At 37.4% G+C, this 24644-nt stretch overlaps 1 protein-coding gene across 1 annotated transcript in view; it reads right to left on the bottom strand.

The window, feature by feature from the left end:
• LOC132121705 (disintegrin and metalloproteinase domain-containing protein 12-like) overlaps positions 1–24644 on the bottom strand; it is a 104169-nt gene that overhangs the window by 16487 nt on the left and 63038 nt on the right. The window contains exons 5-11 of the mRNA XM_059531416.1: positions 23330–23406; positions 17193–17379; positions 16178–16243; positions 15227–15298; positions 14205–14374; positions 13886–13970; positions 10779–10927 (exon numbers count right to left, since the gene is read on the bottom strand). Of these exons, the coding sequence (XP_059387399.1) occupies positions 10779–10927; positions 13886–13970; positions 14205–14374; positions 15227–15298; positions 16178–16243; positions 17193–17379; positions 23330–23406 (806 nt within the window). The remainder of the gene's footprint in view (positions 1–10778; positions 10928–13885; positions 13971–14204; positions 14375–15226; positions 15299–16177; positions 16244–17192; positions 17380–23329; positions 23407–24644) is intronic.

Raw genomic sequence — 24644 nt, 5'->3', positions numbered from 1 at the left:
ACTGTGATTGTTGATCAGTTGATCTGTAACCCCAAAACACAATGAATAATTTAAAATGCAGGTATAAAACCAATACGGAAAATTATTTCATTCAGCAACAAACATAACATGTAAAAATTAAGCTAGAACACCAAAGCAACTCCCTTGCAACCACCCACGTGTTAAAAACAAGCAATCGTATAACATTACCCTGTAATTAATAGCAACATGCTAAAAGCATTTTAAATGCAATAGCAACTTCCCTAAACACCTACACAACATAGTTAACACCCACAATGCTAAGGAACATACAGTCATGGCCAAAAATAGGGACACCCTTGGTAAATATGATCAAAAAAGTCTGAAGATGTATCTGCATTGTTAATCCTTTTGATCTTTTATTTAAAAAAAAAAATCACAAATATCTAACCTTTCATTGGATAATGATAATTTAAAATGGGGGGGGGGGGGGGGGGGGGGGCGGGTATCATCATGAAATAAATGTTTTTCTCTAATACACATTGGCCACAATTAACAGCACCCTTTTATTCAATACTTTTGGAAACCTCCATTTGACATTTTAACAGCTCAAAATGTTCTAATATAATGCCTGATGAGGTTAGAGAACACCTCACAAGAGATCAGAGACCATTCCTGCATCCAGAAACACTCCAGACCCTTTAGATTCCCAGCTCCATGTTGGTGCTTCTTCTCTTCAGTTCACTCCTCTAATTCTCTGCAGGATTCAGGTCAGAGGACTGGATTGGCTTTAGCAGAGGCTTGGTTTTGAGGTCAGTGACCCATTTCTGTATTGTTTTTGAGGTTTGTGTTTGGATTATTGTATGGTTGGAAGATCCAAACATGGACCATTATAAGATTTCTAACAGAAAGTCACTTACTGATTTTTTTATCTGTTGGCATTTGATAGAATCAATGATGCCATGGATCTAAACAAGATGTCCAGGACCTCCAGCAGAAATATAGGCCCACAACATAAAGAAAACTGCAGTATATTTCATTGTACACAAGGGGTACTTTTTATCTCTGTGTTCACCAAACCCATCTTGAGTGTTTGCTGCTAAAAAGCTCATTTTTTTGTTTCATCTGACCATAGAAGCCAGTCCCATTTGAAGTTCCAGTTATGTCTGATAACTGAATATGCTTTAGTTTGTTTTTGGATGAGCTAGGAGAATTTTTCTTGAAACCCTCCCAAACAACATGTGGTGATGTAGGTTCTGTTTGACTATTGTTTTAAGGTTTTCTGAACCTGAGACTCAACTATTTTCTGCAATTCTCCAGCTCTGATCCTTGGAGAGTCTTTAGCTACTCAAACTCTCCTCCTCACCGCACATTAGGATGATATTGGCACACGTCCTCTTACAGGCAATGTTTCGTAACATTTTCTGTTGATTGGAAATTCTTAATTATTGCCCTGATGGTGGAAATGGAAATTTTCACTGGTCTAACTCTTTTCTTAAAGCCACTTCACTAATTTGTGAAGCTCAATTATCTTTTGCTGCACATTAGAAATATATTCTTTGGTTTTTTCTCATTGTGATGGATGATTCAGGAAATTTGGGCTTTGTTTTCCCTCCTATTTATATTTCTGTGAATCAGGAAACCATTGCTGGATAATTTCATGTACATAATCACCCTGGAGTGCTCAAAACTGTGAACATAAGAACTCATAAGATTTTCTAGGGGTGCAAACAATTGTGTCCAACGTGTATTTGAAAAAAACATTTATTTCATAATGATATTTCCCCCCATTTTAAATTCGTATTATGCAATGAAAGGTTAGATTTTTGTGATTTATTTTACATAAAAGAACAAAAGGATTAACAACACAGATTAATTTTCACAGCCACCTTTGATCATATTTACCAAGGGTAAATGGTTGTGGGTGCAGAATGCAACAACAACCAAATAACAACTGCCTAGTAACCACCCATAAACATTCTAAAAATCACATAGCAACCACCAACCCTGTTAAAAAATAAAACCGCATATGCTGGTTGGGTATGTTTTGAAACATGGTTTAAGCTGGTCATTAGTTGGTTTAAGCTGGTTGAGCAACTAGCTCCTGCTCAGGGCCAGCACATAACTAGCTCAGGACCAGCTTAAACATACCTAACCAGCATATGCTGTTTTATTCAACAGCATTGTAGAGGAGAGTTTTGAATGCACAAACATTTTATTTTCTTCTAATTCTTAAGTACTTTAGTTCTCCGTTTCCAACACACACACACACAGTAAAAGTGGCCCACAAATCCACTCTGAATAGCATTGCTCCCCCGTGGAGTGTAACACAATGTTTTGCCGTAGCATCTACATGACAAAATCCCAAGTTTATAAACATCCCAAGAGTCAGAGAAATTACATCCCTCGTTTCTGACAGACAGCGACGTGAGAGATCCAAGAGAGAAGCATATGGCACATATTACGAGTCTGGCAGATGAGCTCATGATCATGAACACCATCTGTGATCAGGGAGGGTTTTTAGGAGGATTTAATGATGGTAATCGTAAAACTCTTGCAGGTGTGAATCATTACATTCATCTGATTTCATTAACACACTGAACGCTACATCACTAAACATCCTAATGAATTAAATCAGTACGATTGGTTGAGTTACAACATACAAAGTATTTAACGCAGACATTCTTACAACATATTATAAGAATATTTAACTATTTGCAAAGCATGTTATGCAAAACAAATTACATTTGAAAATATATTACAATATGAATGAATGAATGAGGCATTTATATAGTGCTTTATTATGCATTGCTGTATACCCAAAGTGCTTAAAAATCAAATGAGGGGTCAACCACCACCAGTGTCCCGCATCCACCTGAATGATGCGACGGCAGCCACAGTACAACAGCTACAGGTGAAGAGGATTGAGAGAGATTCAGTGGATGGGGATTATTAGGAGGCCGTGATTGACAAGGGCCAGTGGAGGGAATTTGGCCAGGGCACTGGGGATGCTCCCCCACTCTTTAAGAGAAGTGCCATGGGAGTCAGGCACTCAGTTTAGCGTCTCATCCGAAAGACAACAGAAGACAGTCATTTTGAATAATAATAATTTTTAGCAAAATGACCATTTTTACTGTATGAAATAAATGCATCCTTAGGAGCACAAGGGACTTCCTTACATATTTAATAAATAAATTTATAAAAGACAGACTGGAGTCCCAGCATGCCCTAGTTGAACTTCTGCATGAACAGTAACACAACCAGAGCTCATCTTCAGACCGCACTGCTTTATTAAACTGTCACGCAACATCATGCTTAACTGGCTAAAAATGAAGCACAGCCTAGAAACTTTAATGTGTGTTCTTCAGACGGAAACTCATAACACGCCTGTTGTTGCTTGTTTTTCTTCTGGAGGTTGAAGATTCCTCGAGTCCTGTGTGACTGTGATGAGTTTGTTTTTGAGAATAGCTCTTGAATTACTGAAATTGTTTGGCACAGATGGCTTTGATTGGATCTGATGTGATGGGAAGTGTGTACACATATATATAAACACACACAATCTGAAAATTCATGCAGTTTTATGCAAATTAATATAATATACATAATAAAATATAAATACAAATAAAGAAAATATAGAAAAAGATAAATAGAAAACAGTCTTCAATAAACTTTTTCACAATCATTTCCCTGCTAAATAATTTGAATAATAAATAAAACTTGAAAAAATAATAAAATTACTAGTTAATTATTTTATTATAATTAATAATAATGAAAATAATTAATTTGATGAATTAGTTATTATAATAGTTATTGTATCATATTATTATATATGTGGGAACATTACTTTAACGTGAAGATCGATCCTCTCGATAAAACATTATTATCAAAAAAATTAATTCCATTTTTCGCTGCTGAACAGAACAGCTGTGCTTGTTTACCAGGTAGACCAACTGAAAGCCAGTGCTAAACCAGCACGGACAAGCATGGCAATTCAAACTGGGTTTGTAAAACCAGCTAAATAGCAGCAGAATTTTACACTTCTGTAGATAAAAGTATGTAAAACTCACTGCCACAATGCTAGGATGACTTTTCTTTTCTCCTGCTTAACCGGTATTAACAACAAATGATGGCAGATTTTCCCTTATTGGGTGAGCTATTTCTTTAAACTAAACGAGTAAGAAGTGTTCAATAAATTCACGTTCTAAGCTCTAACTTTGGCAACCATCAGGTAAAGCACTGGGCAGCGTTTACCTCCTACATCCTCAGATCTACAGCTTATCTTTTCAGCATGGACCAGCATTTGGTTCAGAATCCAGTTGGCTTTGCTGTGGCCATTAGTATGCAGCAGAGCCGCCAAATGCTGTGATGTTCACTGTGTTTCTGGCACACATACTGAGACAACAGGGCAAACGCAAGCAAGGAAATCTGGCTCGTGTCAGCCCTCATGCTTGCTGGACCAACTGTACCAGCGACGACCAGTGCCAGTGTGGTATAAGCCTGCGGGAGGGTGAGAGATAAGCAGATGCTTCTTCCTGCCTCCTGATGCCAACCCAGAGATCAGCGCTCAGCGACAAGCCCCAGCGACTCGAGTGTGTCTAAGCTCTCAAACACATCCTCTGGATTGGGCTCAACAGGAGGCCCACACAATAGAGATGCTGCCAGGGGGCACAGAGATCTCACTGTGAGTGGGGTTTGTTCTCTATGAGGGTATGAGGAGCTTCCAAAGACACTATAGTTGCACAGGAACAAATATAGCAGCATTAGGAGCCACAGAAGCTGGGGGCTCAGTGGAGAGAGTCGCCTACAGAGTCCTGCTGTAACACTATCAGGATGTTGTGGCCTAGTGGTTAGAGAGATTGACTCCTAACCCTGAGGTTGTGGGTTTGAGTCTTGGGCTGGCAATTCCATGACTGAGGTGTCCTTGAGCATAAATGGCTGCCCACTGCTCCGTGTGTGTGTGCACTTTGGTTGGGTTAAATGCAGAGCAGAAATTCTGAGTATGGTTCACCATACTTGGCTTTATGACATGTCTCTTTCATTTACTCTTCCTCATGTTGTTCTGAACATGCATGAACAGTAAAAAAAAATATATTTTAAAGAACACTGGGGTCCAGACAACATTGGACCCCATTGTATTTCGCAAGTAACTTTTGTAAGTTTTGATTGTAACGTAAAAATTTGTCTTTGGCCTCTGGCAATTTTTTTTTGTTTCTTACCACAAATTGAAATGTACTTAAAATGAATCTAATGTATATTTTGAAATGAATTGAAATGAGATAAACATACTGCAATTAATTTCTTAAATACTAAATTAATTTGAAGTGAGGTAGCAATCAGGAAGCAGAATTGAAAAAAGTAGAGTTTAAATACCAGAAATGTAGAACCTATAGAAATGTTTAAATGTATATATGTCCAAAGAAATTCAACGCAGGAAATGCATTGTGGGAAATGTTGTTTTCCAGCCTGAAACACAAACATGTATTTATAAAATAAATAAACAATTTATATATCTCAGAATTATTTATATTATTAAATTTCGTGTAATCGTGTATATTTATTTAAAAACAAACATTTGTACTTTACTAAGATGAGGTATGTTTGTACTTTAATATATATGTATGTATGTAATATATATATATATATATAAAAGTACAAAAATACCTCATATTTATTATATATATATATAATAGGGTACAAAATACCCTATATTTATTATATATATATATATATATATATATATATATATATATATATATATATATATATATACATACAACTTAATACATTTAAAAATTTGTTGAATTGTTGAAAGTCTGAATGTTTTTTTATTTATTTTTTCCTAATTTGGATCCTGGGAATACTTAACTACAGGTTTATTTTTTATTTTTAGTTTATGCATTTATGACCTATATGTATATACCCAATATATATATATATATATATATATATATATATATATATATATATATATATATATATATATAAATTATTTATATTTATGCATAATAATTTATTCATAATGCATAATTTATTATTATTATTCATAATAAATTTATAATTTATTCATAATCGTTAAAAAAAAAAAAAAAAAATTAACTTTCCCAGAATGCATTACCTTAAGGTTAAAGGTCTTCAAATTACAATTCAGGAAATTTCTGTTCTTGTCATCCCAATTCAAGTAAATCTATTAAATTCAAATTCACAATCATAAATTCAAAGGAGTCATTGCATATCTACCAGCTCCAAAACATCACATGAAAAACATGAAAATCAGACTGGTGGCTTGAGCTGTCAATCAAACAGTCTCTTCCTGTCTAGGTGGGCAGTGCTTGTTCAGAATAAGCCTTTGATCACACGCTGTGGTGATAAAATCTGGCTACTTGAGATTACATTCATCAAACCTGTAGGAGTGAAGGAGCTGCTTCAAACCTCAGAGGGATCTTCACCCCTCAGGTCTTAATTAACACAATTATATAGATGTGAAGCTCCTAAACGAGCACCTGCTGCGATGTTAAATTCATTTACGCTTTGATCTATGAAAGCTCTGTGAGAGGAGACGCATACTAATGCACTGTAAAGGAAAAAATATCCGTCTTAATTGTCTGATTCAAGATTCTGATTTGTACAAATATGTGACCAATATGTTTCTTTTTTCGGTCTCTCTGCATCAGATCTGTTTTTCTCGCCTGGTCCTTCATGACACCTCTTTATGAGCCCCTCATCGAGCGTCACGTTATGGGTTTTTCGTGGGTGCAGTCCAGCTAAAACACTCATGCGGATGAACTGATACACACTAGAGGATGCTGGGATTGAGTTGGCCGGTGCGCAACCATCTGCCTCATCAGAAATCTAATGCGGCCCGCAGATATGTGATTTACTTGCTGGAATCACACAAGACAACTTTTACAGACTCAAAACTGCTGCCAATCATTTCTTGGGAATGAATGTCTCTACACCTGAAATAGGTGTCATGAGAAATCACATCTGTTTCCATGACAGTACTGCCTCTTAGCCAATCAGAAAGGCCCTCTGCCTGTCAATCATTGTGCATGTTGAGTCTCCTGACCCCATTTCCCATCTCTCTTCTCAATTTCCTGTCAATCACTGCTGTTTCTGTCCAACAAAAAGCCAAAATTTCAACAATAAAGTTGAAAATCTATAAGCTTTTTAGTCTTTTTTAATAGTAGGTTTTATATTTATGCTGTATGTTATTTTTAAGTAACAAAAACTTTTTTGGTTTTGGTTTTAGTTTCAATTAACTATAATATCACTGATATATAAAAAAATATCATTTTTTCTGATGTGTAAATATGTGCTGTTAAACAAGTGACACAGTTTATTCCTAAAAAGAGCTTGATCAAACTTTTAATGTCTCATGAATTTAGTCAATATGTGCTAAAACTGTCTCCATGTTTAGTACGAATAAGTTTAATTCATCACAGGTCTCAGAACATCTGACCATAAAGCCAGCCATCTCGTCTAACAGATGACAGAATGAATTAGCAACAAGTTGCACAAGCTCTGATGTTTTTAAGAAATGAGTCCCAGATGGTTTGTGTGACAGACGTCATGAACCAGCGGGGTCAACTGAAAGCATGCTAATGAGCATGTGGCTAAAGGCTAAAAGCTAACGCTGCCCGCAGGGTGGGGTGTTAAAGTGTGCTGTTGTGCAGATGAGCAAATGGAGCTCATTATGGAGTAATGAGGCAGAAAGAAAGCGAACCACTAACAAACAGACAGAGCCGTCATGTGCCGAGCAGACAGAAACTTTACTGCTGGTAAAGCAAAAATTATCTTATATATACAGTCAGGTCCATAAATATTGGGACATCGACACAATTCTAATCTTTTTGGCTCTATACACCACCACAATGGATTTGAAATGAAACGAACAAGATGTGCTTTAAAGGTCCTATGACATGAAAATTTTACTTTCTGAGGTTTTTTAACATTAATATGACTTCCCCTAGCATTTATGTGGTCCCCAAGTTTCAAAAAATTTTAATCGGTGTAAATCGAGATTTTGCTATCTTTCTCTGCCTTTGAGAAAATGGAATCTCAAACGGTCTGATCTGGAATCTCCTCTTTGTGACGTTGTAAAGAGAAATGTTACCTCCCCTTTCTCTGCTTTGCCCGCCCAAATATTTACATATAATTCAGTCGCAATGTCAGCACAGGCGTTACAAACAGACTTTTATGATATGGATTCGACAGCACCGGCACAAACAGTGAGTAACAGTGTTCATTAATGCCTGATCTGTGATCAGTGATTTCTGATGTGTAGCTAATTATTCAAGTTCACACAGACTTTCTTTCTAAATCGTTTAATACTGTTTATGCATCAGTGAATCAAGCCAGTGACTAAACGATCAACTTCACGTTGTTTCTCTTAGTAGCATGAAACAAATCTGTTATTTAAATTGTGATTTAACTACAGAGAGCGATCAAAGAACGCTCCCTTTTTTCTCCGGAGCTCTCACACATCGCGAGTACATCTGCACACTTGCCCAAACTGCCGTTACAATGAATGACGCTGTTATGCTGCACAACAAAGCTTTTACTGTATTCATGTGTTTGCTGTTAGTTGTGGTGAAAGCATTTTGTGAGAGAAAACGTGTTGCAATAATGACGAGATCACTGCATTCACGCGATAAACAGACTCTGTCTACTCAGCTCATCACTGCAGCCTTTCATGTGATGGGAAAAGATCGAAAAAATAATTATAAATCAACAAATCCACGATTCGTTAATCTCGACAGCTGTAGATATATTTATTTGAGAGGGGTTCCACATGTAATACGCATTTCGAATGCAAAGATGTCAGCCAATCACAACAGTTGTCGTTTACTCGGAGTTTCACAGCAGACACGCCCCTTCAAACAGAGCATTCAAGCCAGAGGGCTAATATCAGGATATAAAAAATGCTTTTTATTTCTAAATTTTAAATGTAAAAATCATATTAACAATATAAGTACACCTAAGGAAACATTAAAAAGCATTTAAAGAAAAGGAAATAATCCATGTCATGGGACCTTTAACTGCAGACTTTCAGCTTTAATTTGAGGGTATTTACATCCAAATCAGGTGAATGGTGTAGGAATTACAACAGTTTGTTTATGTGCCTCCCACTTTTCAAGGGACCAAAACTAATGGGACAGATTAACAATCATAAAATCAAACTTACACTTTTTAATACTTGGTTGCAAATCCTTTGCATTCAATTATAGCCTGAAGTCTGGAACGCATAGACATCACCAGACGTTGGTTTTCATCCATGGTGATGCTCTGCCAGGCCTCTTCTGCAACTGTCTTCAGTTCCTGCTTGTTCTTGGGGCATTTTCCCAAGTGAAATGCATGCTCAATCGGATTCGGGTCAGGTGATTGACTTGGCCATTGCATAACATTGCACTTCTTTCCCTTAAAAAAACTCTTTGGTTGCTTTCTTAGTATGTTTCGGGTCATTGTCCACCTGCACTGTGAAGCGCCGTCCAATGAGTTCTGAAGCATTTGGCTGAATATGAGCAGATAATATTGCCCGAAACACTTCAGAATTCATCCTGCTGCTTTTGTCAGCAGTCACATCATCAATAAATACAAGAGAACCAGTTCCATTGGCAGCCATACATGCCCATGCCATGACACTACCACCACCATGCTTTACTGATGAGGTGGTATGCTTTGTATCATGAGCAGTTCCTTTCCTTCTCCATACTCTTCTCTTCCCATCACTCTGGTACAAGTTGATCTTGGTCTCATCTGTCAATAGGATGTTGTTCCAGAACTGTGAAGGCTTTTTTAGATGTTGTTTGGCAAACTCTAATCTGGCCTTCCTGTTTTGAGGCTCACCAATGGCTTACATTTTGTGGTGAACCCTCTGCATTCACTCTGGTGAAGTCTTCTCTTGATTGTTGACTTTGACACACATACACCTACCTCCTGGAGAGTGTTCTTGATCTGGCCAAACTGTTGTGAAGGGTGTTTTCTTCACCAGGGAAAGAATTCTTCGGTCATCCACCACAGTTGTTTTCCGTGGTCTTCCGGGTCTTTTGGTGTTGCTGAGCTCACCGGTTCGTTCTTTCTTTAGAAGAATGTTCCAAACAGTTGATTTGGCCACACCTAATGTTTTAGCTATCTCTCTGATGGGTTTGTTTTGTTTTTTTTTCAGCCTAATGATGGCTTGCTTCACTGCTAGTGACAGCTCTTTGGATCTCATATTGAGAGTTGACAGCAACAGATTACAAATGCAAATAGCACATTTGAAATGAACTCTGGACCTTTTATCTGCTCCTTGTAAATGGGATAATGAGGGAATAACACACACCTGGCCATGGAACAGCTGAGCAGCCAATTGTCCCATTACTTTTGGTCCCTTAAAAAGTGGGAGGTACATATACAAACTGTTGTAATTCCTGCACCGTTCACCTGATTTGGATGTAAATACCTTCAAATTAAAGCTGAAAGTCTGCAGTTAAAGCACATCTTGTTCTTTTCATTTCAAATCCATTGTGGTGGTGTATAGAGCCAAAAAGATTAGAATTGTGTCGATGTCCCAATATTTATGGACCTGACTGTATATATATATCTTAATGATGTTTTCCAAACCAAAAGGTTTCTGAATATGTCTGTCAACAGACAGTTTTGTCTCAAACTCACACCATTGGTTAAAACCAGAACAGATTAAAGTTCTGAAAGCATCACAGAGCTTCAGTGAAACAAACCTGCGAATGGCCTCATCATAGCACTTTAAACCAATATAAGAATATTTGAACATAAAAACAGCTTTAAGAATCTCATTTGCAGATCTGATGCAGTTTTCTCACCCAGTGGAGGGGGTCATGATACACCCGCCGCGGTCCACGGTGGCCCTGCAGCCGCAGCCGCGCTCCGGAGTGTCGTGGTTCATGCCAAAGTTGTGTCCGAGCTCATGGGCCAAAGTAACCGCAGCGCCGAGAGGGTTATCAGAGTGATCCTTAAAGACAGAGAGAGTGAGAATCAGAATAAGCAATCAATTTTAACTTAATGCAAACAAGAGCAATTTCTTCCTCCGCGAACCCAGAGACTCGAGAGGCGTTATCTGCCCTGTTCCACCTTCCCTCCCCAGATTACATTTATCCCCACATCTCTCGTCTTGCGTGTTTGTATTTCTCTCAGAAAACAGTTTCACATGAGTTCTATAAGGAGCAGACACTAACGGCCTTTCTAATTACTTTTCCACAAATCCATCAGAGCTGCATAACTGGAGATCCGCTGCTGTAATTGCTCGAGCACTGCCAGAACACCATCAGACCGTTCGGCAGGCTTTGTTTGAGGGAGGGTGTGTGCTGATGAGGCAGGACAGACACAATTACAGTCGCTTTGGTGAGGACTTGTCTGCCAAACATGTGAAAATCAAATTAAAACGAAGGAAAACGGCCAGATTCACTTCAGTTCTGAGTGATTACTCGTGTCATAAAATGAGCATGAGGAAAGTTTTATTGCTCAGAATGTGCTCTTTCGGAACTAGAGAGACTTGGAAACCAAATACTGGAACAAAATGATTTTAAAAAGTTTGGGGTCAGTTGGAAATTAATGCTTTTATTCATTAAGGAAGCATTAAATTGATCAAAAATGACGGTTAAAACTTTTATAAAATTTTCAAAAGATTAAATGCTTCTTTTGTCCTTTCTATTCATAAAAAATCCTAAAATAAATAATGGTTTCCACAAAAATAAAGTTATAATAAAACAGATCCTGGAGTAGGTTTGACAAGAAAATACTGTTTCAGTCTTTAAAATTTCATTTAAATTATTTGTGTTACTTTCAGTTTCTTAATTAATTTTTGGTGATTTCTACACCATTTTATTTCCAGTAAATGAATCAATATTGATAATAATAATTTTTTTTATTGAGCAGCAAATCAGTATATTAGAATGATTTCTGAAGATCATGTGACACTGAAGACTGGAGTAATGATGCTCAAAATTCAGCTGCGCATCACAGGAATAAATTACACTTTAAAATATATAATTAAACAGAAAACAGATATTTTAGATTGCAAAAATATTTCACAATATTCCTTTTTGCACAGCATTTTTTATATAAACAAAATGCAGACTTGGTGATCAAAAGAGTCCTTTTTAAAATATATTTTAACCTACCTAAAACTTTTAAATGGTAGTTTATATTGCATGTAAAGTATACATTTAATCAAAAACCCTTTACGATTATTGCTGGCATGATCACGTGGAACTTTTTACTTCTTTAAGCTTTCAATGGACATTTATTACTGTATAAATGTTTATGAATCCAGCACATTCTATAATGAGCTGCATTTGCATAGAAATGATGTGTGTTTGTCAAAAGAATTACTTAATTTAAATATGCATGATGCAATTTGCCTTCACAATAGATCAGCGTTTGACGGACAGGAGTGTGTAAAGCCCATTTAGAGGGTGTTAAAAGAACCAGATCAAGCAGGAATACAGCAAAATGCATTGATTTGGATAAGGGATGCTTATGTCCGAACGCAATGTGGCAAAAGATGTAATTTTCTCACTCGGGGTGTGAGGTTTTTTATTTTGAGTGATGAACAAGACTCGAGCAAAAGTCTCCATTTGCACTCCATTTAATCTCTTTTCGTGTCATTTTGTGAATTTTCTTTCCGCTGGATGTGTGATCGGAGAATTCTGACGGTCCGGGGACCTGAACACAATCATCTATAATCTGCTGCTGTCTGTGTATCTCATTGCATTTTTTAAGAAAGCTTGGGAACTGGTCAAATGAGGACAAAACCTCATCACAACACAAGATGTCATGAGATCGTGCCTTGTTTTCTGTGAAATACTGTGGCTTTTATGGTGGCAACTCCGCTCAGTCAAACGGCGGCCAAAGGAAACAAAACACATCCGATGAATGAGTCAATGAAGAAAACATGCATGTCTGCTGTTTTGACTGACAAAGTTAAAACGTTTTGAAAGAAACCACATGTGACTATAATGATCTATAATGGAGAATCTTCATATAATGGGATCCTTGATCATTTGAGATGGTCCAGTTTACTTCAAAATAGAAGCCAGAAACACAGTCTATTCAAGCAGAAATGATAGCAACAGGTTCAAATGTCTATGCTATGAAGCCAGAGGTCTTATTAGTAAGGAAGCTGGCTATAAATACGTCAAGAGTTTAACTAAATTCAGCTCATTTGCTGAGTAAGAACACATCCAGCGCTTTCCCTCGATCTGTTTCTCAGCGAGCTGTTTGATTTTGTGTCTCAGTACTAGATGTTATGGTGGAGTGCTGTGTGATCAATGTGTTGGGCTGATTTAGAGAAAACATCTCTAGACGGCCGTGCGGAGTGAGTTACTGTCCTCATCAGACAAAGTAAAGAAGGAGATGATCATCTAAAAGTTAGAACCGCAGCAACCACAAGTAACCTCTGTATTCAAGAACTAACGGATGTCTGCAATGAGACTCAAATAAAATACATATAACATAGACATATGACAAAACACACACACACACACACACACACACACATGATTACATCATTACATTTACTGCAGATTTGCTGAAGTTGCATAAGATTTATTTTTTATCCTCAATTTATATATATATATATATATATATATATATAGTACGTACTGTGCAAAATTCTAAGACCATTTGTATTTTCACCACCAACTACAACAACAAAATCTTTTTTTAAGGCAGTTATTTTTAGGTCTTTTGTTGTAGTGTGTCAGAAGAAAACTGTGGCATTGTCTTCAAGATGTTTGAAGAAATGTATAAAATATATAACACTATTTCATATATAACATATATAAATATATAAAATTATTTCATAATATATAAAATTAATATAATTCCTGTATTATGTAAAAGTATAAAATCAAGTACCTTTTTTTGCACTTTCAAAGCAAAACACAAATGATTGACAGATGTCACTCACCATGACGATGCCCCCTGACTGCTCCGCAGTACACATGCTCATAATAGGAGCCATGCCGATGGTGGTGCCCTGGAAGTAAACGCCACTGAAGAGGAAAAACAGGAAGTCGTGTGACACACATGTTCATCTACAGCAGGCTGGGTAAACTTTCAATAGAAACAAAGCATTTTTTATGTGAATAAAACCTTTCTAAATAATAAATAGTGAAGCAATTCTTCCCAGAAGAATCAGCATTTATTTGCACTGATTCTCATGCTGAACAGCGTGCTGTGTTTTCCACCTGCCGACCCTCAGCAGTAAACACGTTTAGCAGTCAAACCTGATGAGCTGAGCGTTATCGTGGGGTCTCTGCGGGAGCAGCTTGAGTTTTCTCCAGTCCAGGAACTCGTGGAGCGATGTGAACGGATCCTGTGTGATGGAGCATTTGTCCTCGTCACTCCACACCTCCAGCCCCACCAGAGCCACACGGATATTCAGAGATCTGTAAAACTAAAACACGCAGCGCTTGCTGTCAGCAAATCAACTTAAAGCAGATTTTTCAAGGGGGAAAACCTTACAAATATTCACACAAGTTACACAAATATTTACCTAGGAATCATTTTCTAGCCGCTTTATTGCAAAATTTTGTAAAGATAAAGATAAATTCAGTATAGATAAGCAGGAAATTGCTGTTTATATATTCAGGATTTTTAAATGTGTATTTCAATTTACACTTATATGTTCAGAGTTATAACTTATTATATTCTTGCATATTCAAGATTAAAAAAATACATCTGAATGTACAATTAAATATGCAGAATCATAACTACATATATTCACAATTTATTTTATAATTATAGTTAAAATATATTTAAGTTTCAACAACATTTTAGGATTTATCTAAATATATTCAGACTTGCAACTAAACTATATATATATATATATATATATATATATATATATATATATGATTTATATGTATTTATTCAGATGTATAAGAATACATTGATTTACTTCTATATTTTCATATTCTGATTTACATATACATATGTTATGTAAACAAAAACTTAGATTTTGTATGTGATTATTCATGATTAATAATTTGACAGCACTAGTATATATGTATAGTATACAACACAGTTCAAACACACACACACACACACACACACACACACACACACACACACACACACACACACACACACACACACACCACACCACACACACACACACATGTTCTTGATGCTTTATTTCATCAAGTCTGGTTAAAATAAGTGCATTTTCCTAAAAAAAAATCTGTTTCGTGAAATTATTATTCATTCATTCTTTCATTAAGCATGTTGTCATGCTTTCCAAGTTTACCTTGTCCACATAGTTTGCTATTTCAGCAAGCCTCTGTTTTACTTTCTCCACATCTTTCCCCTGTCTCTGATACTGAAATGAAAAGAGGACAAAAAAAGTCTTTAAACTGCAGCCAAATGTGCCATTCATTGGCCTGCTGTGGTAAATGTCACATGAGGTAATTCATTTTCCATGGGCAGCGGCACACAGATGTCGAACGAAACACGACCAGCAGTGTTTGAAGTGCAGACTGTCAGTTTTACAACATAAATGCAGACTGGAAATGTGTCACCCATGATTGCTGTGGCTGTTGTATGAGTGACAAAAATCAGGATGAAAGCTTGATTGCTGTAAAATTAGCAAGAGAACAAATGCACTTTTTCTAACTCCTTCTCTAACATCCACCTGGTTTCAGTAGGTGTTTGTTTGTTTGTTTCAGTTTGTTTCAGTAGTAACAAACAATGACCCTCTAATCGCCTTTGGTGAGAATGATTCAAAAGATACACATTTCAATAGGAAAAAGACATGGAAAACTTAAATTCAAATCCCAAAAGCACCATGCACATTTCTGGTTATAAACGAAAGGCTATCAACAGATTCCCTCCCGACTCAAGAATTAAATGTCACCCATGTGTTTAGACATTTGGTTTCTAAATGCTTTTTGTAAATTGATGGTTTCATGCACTTGGCAGCCAATAAATCAGCTTATAAAACACCACTTTGCATGTGAATATATATTTCATGTTGTCTGGAACTCATTTTCTTTTACCTTTTGTAGTTTTGTTCTGGTTTTTGAGGATGAGCGCCATTATATGGTTAGCTATCATTTGTGCTGAGCATCGTTGATGTCTGTGACCCAAGTAAAACAGATCTGCGTTTCATTTTTGGGTCACGACCCACTAGTTTAGAGCCGCTGAATTAGATGATTGAAGGTTGGAGATGTGTGTGAGGTCAAGAGCGTCTCTTCATTACCTCGCGGTTGTCTGCAACGATTATCAACTCCACATGCTTGGTACTGCTCTGGGCGTCTCTTTTAAGCTGCAGAGAGAAGAAAAAAATGAGAGAAAGAACATGATTAAGAGAGAATTTCACCCACTTCTTCTGAAGGACACAGTTAATAGAGCCTGCACTCAAGCAGCTTTTATAAAATCTTCCAAGGCCCATTTTGCTATGAGGCCTTTAAGACACTGAGGTGACGTCTTCAGCTCTCTTCCGGATGTGCCCTTTATTAACAGAGCACTGTGTGATTGAACATCCACTTCTGGGTTCAGCAATGCCCTTAAACTACATCTGATCTACCACAATGTGCTTTCCAGGAGACCGTTCACTTTAACAGGTTTAGGATTGCCTGGCAATCTCATTTACTCAAGTGAAAGACCCACTTGTCTTTTATAGATATTATAAATGTCTCTTTTCAAATGAAGAGTATTTCAAGTAATTCTCACTTAGTCATTCTTCGTTTTCACTATATTCCACATTGTAGGATTATACCGAAGTCATCAATGAATGAAATGACACCAATAGACATATGGGAATTAGTGAAAGCAAATGTTATATAAATGAAAACTAACTTCTAGGTCTTGCTGACTGATTTTCCTATCAAATCTGATGCATCAAAAAAAAAAAAAAAAAGTTATATATATATATATATATATATATATATATTTAAAAAAAAAATATTAAATAAAAAAACAATAATGAAGCAAAAAGATAATATACTGTAGACTGGATAGTGTAAATATTTATTTACATTATGTGATTATTTCACAGGAAGCAGGAAATTCAATAAGTATGAATGAGGAACATTTTTTACACTTAATGTTCATTTGCTAATTTGAGTTGGATGGATAAAAGCCCAGCCATACATGGTTTACAGCTAAATAGTCAGTTTTATTCAAAAATATGTCACATTAGTTAAGCAGATTGCATATGTGTCTGCATGTAAAAAAATAATATTGGATGCTGTTTGAGGTTTTTTCGCGCTCACCCTCCTGCTGTGAGAGTTGAAGACAGTTTCTGTAGTGTTCCTCATCTCTGTAGGGTATGAAATGTTGTGACCGTGTCCGCAGGTTCCCTGGGTGACTTTAAGATGTTCTCCTCTGTAAAGCCGGTGTGTGTTTCCCTCTTCCATTGGCTCCAGTATATATACTTCATGTTCAAGTGAAATCAGTCCCCTGTTGAACGAGACAATGAACAGCATTCAGTTGACATCTAGATTAGTTCATATTACCATTATGCATGTGCCATGTAAACAAAAGAATAAATAATTAGAAATAGCAATAAAATAGAACATTCATGTATTATTTGACATGTAAAAAAAAAAAAATTCGTCATATTTTCATAATTTGTCTGGACAGTGAAAAAATTATTTTATCAATAAACAAAATAATATTAAAATAGTCAGAATTACAATATATATATATATATATATATATATATATATATATATATATATATATATATATATATATATATATATATATATATATATATATATATATATATATATATATCAATTTCATCCTGTCTCATCATTAACAGTGAAATATCTATATTCAAAATGTGGAGAAAAATAATATTTAAATATATCTCATTCATCCATTTTTGATCTATTGTCTGGAAAATGCACATATTGCATTAAACATTTAAGTAATCTACAATATTTTGTCAAAAAGTCTCACACAATCCATTTCTAAATGAGCATCTCCTGGAAATGTTGCTAATCAGAAAGTAAATATGGTGTTTTCAAGCTGTTAAGTTTGAAAGCATAACAATTTTACCTCCTGTTATGAATTAAATTTGTAGCATTTCTGAACCGCATTTCTACTCTCATTATTGTGCTTGCAGATTTCATGGCCTCATATTAATTTAGAGACCATGTGAAATATTTGCACTTGTTTGAACAGCACTTTTCCCAAAATGTGCTTTCAAATGCTGAGATGCACTAATAAATTATGATTATTTGGAACTGCAGACACAGAAAAGGAGCGAGACAGAAGAAGCTTTCACAACATTAACACAAAACGGCGAGAGAAACTCTTCTCTGAGAGGAAGTGGTTTCTCTTTTCCCACAAAATAAGACAGCGTGACGTTTTGGAAAGCAACTTAGTTCAACATCCAAGCCACTGTTGGTCAGCAGACGATCCATTTTGTAGGATATTTGGCTGAATAAATCTTCCCCTGAGCTCTAATATTACCACTCTGTGGTTCTTGGATCAGCATTTGCAAACCTTTCTCACACTTTGGAGTCGTACGCTGAATTTAAGTGACATTCTCCTCAGCTGGGAAACGGCCAGATCTTTGGGCTTTACCAGAAGTTTCAAAACTACATTCTCCACCGCATGAGATCCTCGTGGAAACCCTGGACGCTGCCAAACTAAAGCAGAAGCAATTTGTTTTGGCCGCTTCTGTTGGAGGAGACCTGTGCTGTGCTGTGTCTGTCTGCCAGGTGGAGAGAGACAGGTTACTGCGCCACAAAAACTGAGTCAAGATCAAAGAAAGAGCTGAACAATAAGCGCCATTACTCTAGGGACGCTTTATCACAGTCAAAAATCCTGTATGCCAGGGCCACGCTTTTTCTGTGGTGCATGATCAGTTAATATAAAATTATGATGGTGATGCTCTAACAGAAGCTATTATATGACAATCACTTTCCTCATTTAGAGCGGAATCGAATTTGTTTCGGAATTGATGAGCTTTGCAACATCAACACTGTTACTGAACACCAATCTGACTGTTTTCTGTAGAGCTTCTTTACAGCTGAATTGAGCTTGTTTCTTAATTTGATGAACTTTGCAATATTATTGAACTAAACTGAATCAACACTGAACTGTTGAAGTGAGTTTGCTTTATAATCGCTGCACACTGTTGTTGAACTAAACTGAACCAACTTAACTAACCTGTAAAATTGAAAATAATATTTTCAAATATAATTGTAAATATATTTCAAAATCTACAGAAAAACGGGGAAAAAATTCATTTGCAAAAATTTTTTATATTTGGCTACTTTTTGGTTATTTTTGAAATAATAAAACGGCCTTAGAGGTTTTTGTATCTGAAGTCTTCACATACATATATACATATATATAGCTTCACTGTTTACAACATATATTTAGAATATATTTATGTCACAAAAATATATTTGTTGATGTAATTAGGACACTATTGGCATTTTAGAGCTGCTTTACCACTGACACTTGATTTTTGTTTTATAATTGAAGAACATTCAAACTGGTTCTGGCTTATCTGAAGGACATCACTGGACCCTTACTGGACCCCCTCCAGTTTGCTTACCGAGCAAACAGGTCCGTGGATGATGCAATCAACATGGGATTGCACTTCATCCTGCAACATCTGGACCAAACAGGGACTTATGTGAGGATCCTGTTTGTGGACTTTAGTTCGGCTTTCAACACCATCATCCCAACAACCCTCCAGACCAAACTGACCCAGCTCTCTGTTCCTAGCTCTATCTGTCAGTGGATCACCAGCTTTCTGACAGATAGGCAACAGTTAGTGAGACTGGGGAAATTCATGTCAAACAGCTGCTCCACCAACACTGGTGCCCCTCAGGGATGTGTTCTCTCACCTCTGCTCTTCTCCCTGTACACCAACGACTGCAGCTCTAAAAACCCCTCTGTCAAGCTCCTGAAGTTTGCAGATGACACTACAGTCATCGGCCCCATCCAGGACGGTGACGAGTCTGCTTACAGAAAAAAGGTTGAGCAGCTGGCTGTCTGGTGCAGTCTTAACAACCTGGAGCTGAACACGCTCAAAACAGTGGAGATGACTGTGGACTTTAGGAGAAGCCCCCCTGCACTTTCCCCACTCACCATCATGAACAGCACTGTGGCTGCAGTGGAGTCATTCAGATTCCTGGGAACCACCATCTCTCAGGACCTGAAGTGGGACAATCACATTGACTCCATTGTGAAAAAGGCCCAACAAAGGTTGTACTTCCTTCGCCAGCTGAGGAAGTTTAACCTGCCACAGGAGATGCTGAAGCAGTTCTACTCAGCCATCATTGAGTCTGTACTGTGTACTTCAATAACTGTCTGGTTTGGTTCAGCAACAAAAACAGACATCAGAAGACTACAGAGAACTGTTCGGACTGCCGAAAGGATTATTGGTGCTCCCCTGCCCACCCTTCAAGAACTGTATACATTCAGAGTAAGGAAAAGGGCTCAGAAAATCACTCTGGATCCCTCACATCCAAGTCACCCCATCTTTGAACTTTTGCCATCTGGCTGGCGCCTCAGAGCCGCAAATACCAGAACAGTAAGGCACAAGAACAGTTTCTTCCCCCAGGCAATCTACCTCATGAACAGTTAAATGTTCCCCACTTATGCTTATGCAAAAAAATGTGCAATATCCTTATATTTATTTGTTACCCCTCCTTTCTCACACTTTGGAGTCGTACGCTGAATTTAAGTGACATTCTCCTCAGCTGGGAAACGGCCAGATCTTTGGGCTTTACCAGAAGTTTCAAAACTACATTCTCCACCGCATGAGATCCTCGTGGAAACCCTGGACGCTGCCAAACTAAAGCAGAAGCAATTTGTTTTGGCCGCTTCTGTTGGAGGAGACCTGTGCTGTGCTGTGTCTGTCTGCCAGGTGGAGAGAGACAGGTTACTGCGCCACAAAAACTGAGTCAAGATCAAAGAAAGAGCTGAACAATAAGCGCCATTACTCTAGGGACGCTTTATCACAGTCAAAAATCCTGTATGCCAGGGCCACGCTTTTTCTGTGGTGCATGATCAGTTAATATAAAATTATGATGGTGATGCTCTAACAGAAGCTATTATATGACAATCACTTTCCTCATTTAGAGCGGAATCGAATTTGTTTCGGAATTGATGAGCTTTGCAACATCAACACTGTTACTGAACACCAATCTGACTGTTTTCTGTAGAGCTTCTTTACAGCTGAATTGAGCTTGTTTCTTAATTTGATGAACTTTGCAATATTATTGAACTAAACTGAATCAACACTGAACTGTTGAAGTGAGTTTGCTTTATAATCGCTGCACACTGTTGTTGAACTAAACTGAACCAACTTAACTAACCTGTAAAATTGAAAATAATATTTTCAAATATAATTGTAAATATATTTCAAAATCTACAGAAAAACGGGGAAAAAATTCATTTGCAAAAATTTTTTATATTTGGCTACTTTTTGGTTATTTTTGAAATAATAAAACGGCCTTAGAGGTTTTTGTATCTGAAGTCTTCACATACATATATACATATATATAGCTTCACTGTTTACAACATATATTTAGAATATATTTATGTCACAAAAATATATTTGTTGATGTAATTAGGACACTATTGGCATTTTAGAGCTGCTTTACCACTGACACTTGATTTTTGTTTTATAATTGAAGAACATTCAAACTGGTTCTGGCTTATCTGAAGGACATCACTGGACCCTTACTGGACCCCCTCCAGTTTGCTTACCGAGCAAACAGGTCCGTGGATGATGCAATCAACATGGGATTGCACTTCATCCTGCAACATCTGGACCAAACAGGGACTTATGTGAGGATCCTGTTTGTGGACTTTAGTTCGGCTTTCAACACCATCATCCCAACAACCCTCCAGACCAAACTGACCCAGCTCTCTGTTCCTAGCTCTATCTGTCAGTGGATCACCAGCTTTCTGACAGATAGGCAACAGTTAGTGAGACTGGGGAAATTCATGTCAAACAGCTGCTCCACCAACACTGGTGCCCCTCAGGGATGTGTTCTCTCACCTCTGCTCTTCTCCCTGTACACCAACGACTGCAGCTCTAAAAACCCCTCTGTCAAGCTCCTGAAGTTTGCAGATGACACTACAGTCATCGGCCCCATCCAGGACGGTGACGAGTCTGCTTACAGAAAAAAGGTTGAGCAGCTGGCTGTCTGGTGCAGTCTTAACAACCTGGAGCTGAACACGCTCAAAACAGTGGAGATGACTGTGGACTTTAGGAGAAGCCCCCCTGCACTTTCCCCACTCACCATCATGAACAGCACTGTGGCTGCAGTGGAGTCATTCAGATTCCTGGGAACCACCATCTCTCAGGACCTGAAGTGGGACAATCACATTGACTCCATTGTGAAAAAGGCCCAACAAAGGTTGTACTTCCTTCGCCAGCTGAGGAAGTTTAACCTGCCACAGGAGATGCTGAAGCAGTTCTACTCAGCCATCATTGAGTCTGTACTGTGTACTTCAATAACTGTCTGGTTTGGTTCAGCAACAAAAACAGACATCAGAAGACTACAGAGAACTGTTCGGACTGCCGAAAGGATTATTGGTGCTCCCCTGCCCACCCTTCAAGAACTGTATACATTCAGAGTAAGGAAAAGGGCTCAGAAAATCACTCTGGATCCCTCACATCCAAGTCACCCCATCTTTGAACTTTTGCCATCTGGCTGGCGCCTCAGAGCCGCAAATACCAGAACAGTAAGGCACAAGAACAGTTTCTTCCCCCAGGCAATCTACCTCATGAACAGTTAAATGTTCCCCACTTATGCTTATGCAAAAAAATGTGCAATATCCTTATATTTATTTGTTACCCCTCCATCCTTGTACATCCCTGCATCTTATTCAATCCTATTCCATTATCATTTATAGCACAATTGTTTATACACTTTATTTGCCTACACTTAATTTATTTGCCTAATTTGTTTTTTTTTTTTGGTCTGTGTGTTGTTGTCTCTGTTTACTGGAAGCTTATGTCACTAAAACAAATTCCTTGTATGCGCAAGCATACTTGGCAATAAAGCTCTTTCTGATTCTGATTAATACTGTAATTTTTTACTGCTTTGAAACAATCTGTCTTTTATAGAGCGCTATAGAAGTAAATGTGACTGGACTAGCAGTGTTCCCATGTGACATCACACTCCTTACATCTGAATGTCCCTTCTTGGGTAATGAATCAAACCTAAGCATGCTTTTTCATAATTAAAACATGAAGCGTATCGTGTCTCTTGAGGATGCTGAACTTCACACGCCGTGATTAAAATGCCCTTTCCTCAGGCGCTTCCTGATGTGACTTTGGTTCCCGAGCTCAGTGCACCATGGGAAGGCGGTGAGGTTAACGTACAGATTGTCCCGTACAGAGCAGGTGTGACCGCTAACTCACCTGAGTCCTGTGCAGGTGCTGAGGCTGACCTCTGACCCCGAGTGACCCTCCACCTCGCCATGATAGTAGCAGTGAATCTGAGACAAGAAAGACAGGAAGTTACGAGGTTACATCAGCACACCAATTTTTTTTTAATGCAAATTCGGAACAAATTATCAAATTGACTGCTGATACTCATAAAACAAAAATACAGTATGTTTCTGTTGGCTAACACAATAGATTAAAAAGGAACAGTTTCTGTATTTTCATCATTCTGTATTTCTATTGTTCACATTTTGTCATTAAATATCCCATTAACACTGTAAAGCCTGACATATGAAATAATAGTCTGATTTTTTTTTTAATGGAACAATTTTTATTTAATTCATTTTGATCCACCACATATTTAATATATTGATAAATGAATGAATGAATGAATGAATGAATGAATAATCCTTCAACAAAGTCTATCCACTTCTGTTAACTTATTTAATATAATTCTAAATAAATAAATAAAACATTAACTATTATCAGTTTATTAAAAGTCTTCATTTTTACTCTCTTAATGCTAATTAAAGCTAAAGCTATCGAGTAAGAACATATAGAAATGTCTAGTTTTCTCACCCATATTGTTTTGATTCATATTTGCCAACTGAGATGTAAGCTATTTGTGATCTAAAGCTGAATTTGGATTTCACAATCTCTAGCAGAGCAAATGAGCAGCGAGTCCATGAGGTTTAACAAATAAAAACTTGTCTCACGATCTAAAATGAGTTTGACACTGTTGTTCTAATCGCTTTAGTATGCAGGAGTCCATGAGCGAGTCCAAATGGGCCTCAGAGGAGTTCTGCTTCAGAATAAAATAACGGCAGCACACACACAACCGTAAAACAGACATAATAAAATGCGGAGGAGGTCTGGGAACACAGACACACTCCTCTAGTCTTTCTGGAACAGAACTCCTGTGAATGTATACACTCCATCTGGGCCCTGGATCCCATCAGATTTGCACAATTCATCCTGTTTACAGCTCAAAACATGCCGTCCTGTTGCCTACTGCACAACTGATTGGATGGAGCAAATGCATTAATTAATGTAAAATTTTATCAGTGCTGTTAAATGCTGTATCATGCAATGGTAGAAATGAGTCAAACTCTACATGGCTGATCCTTGGTCTGAGCTGTCGACACGACAGATCTCGTCACAGTTGTTGTTGTTGGTGCGTCCTACGATGTGAATAGAGGACGATCCTTGACGCACATGACCGGCCACAGGTGTCGCACACAAACTGGCTAGATGTTGTTCTAGATGTTAAGGCATTGTGCTTTCTGCGTCT

Source organism: Carassius carassius, chromosome 39 (genome assembly GCF_963082965.1).
Source record: "Carassius carassius chromosome 39, fCarCar2.1, whole genome shotgun sequence".
NCBI lineage: Eukaryota > Metazoa > Chordata > Actinopteri > Cypriniformes > Cyprinidae > Carassius > Carassius carassius.
Note: the sequence above shows the minus strand (reverse complement) of the source record. Positions and strands in the feature narration are given on the sequence as shown.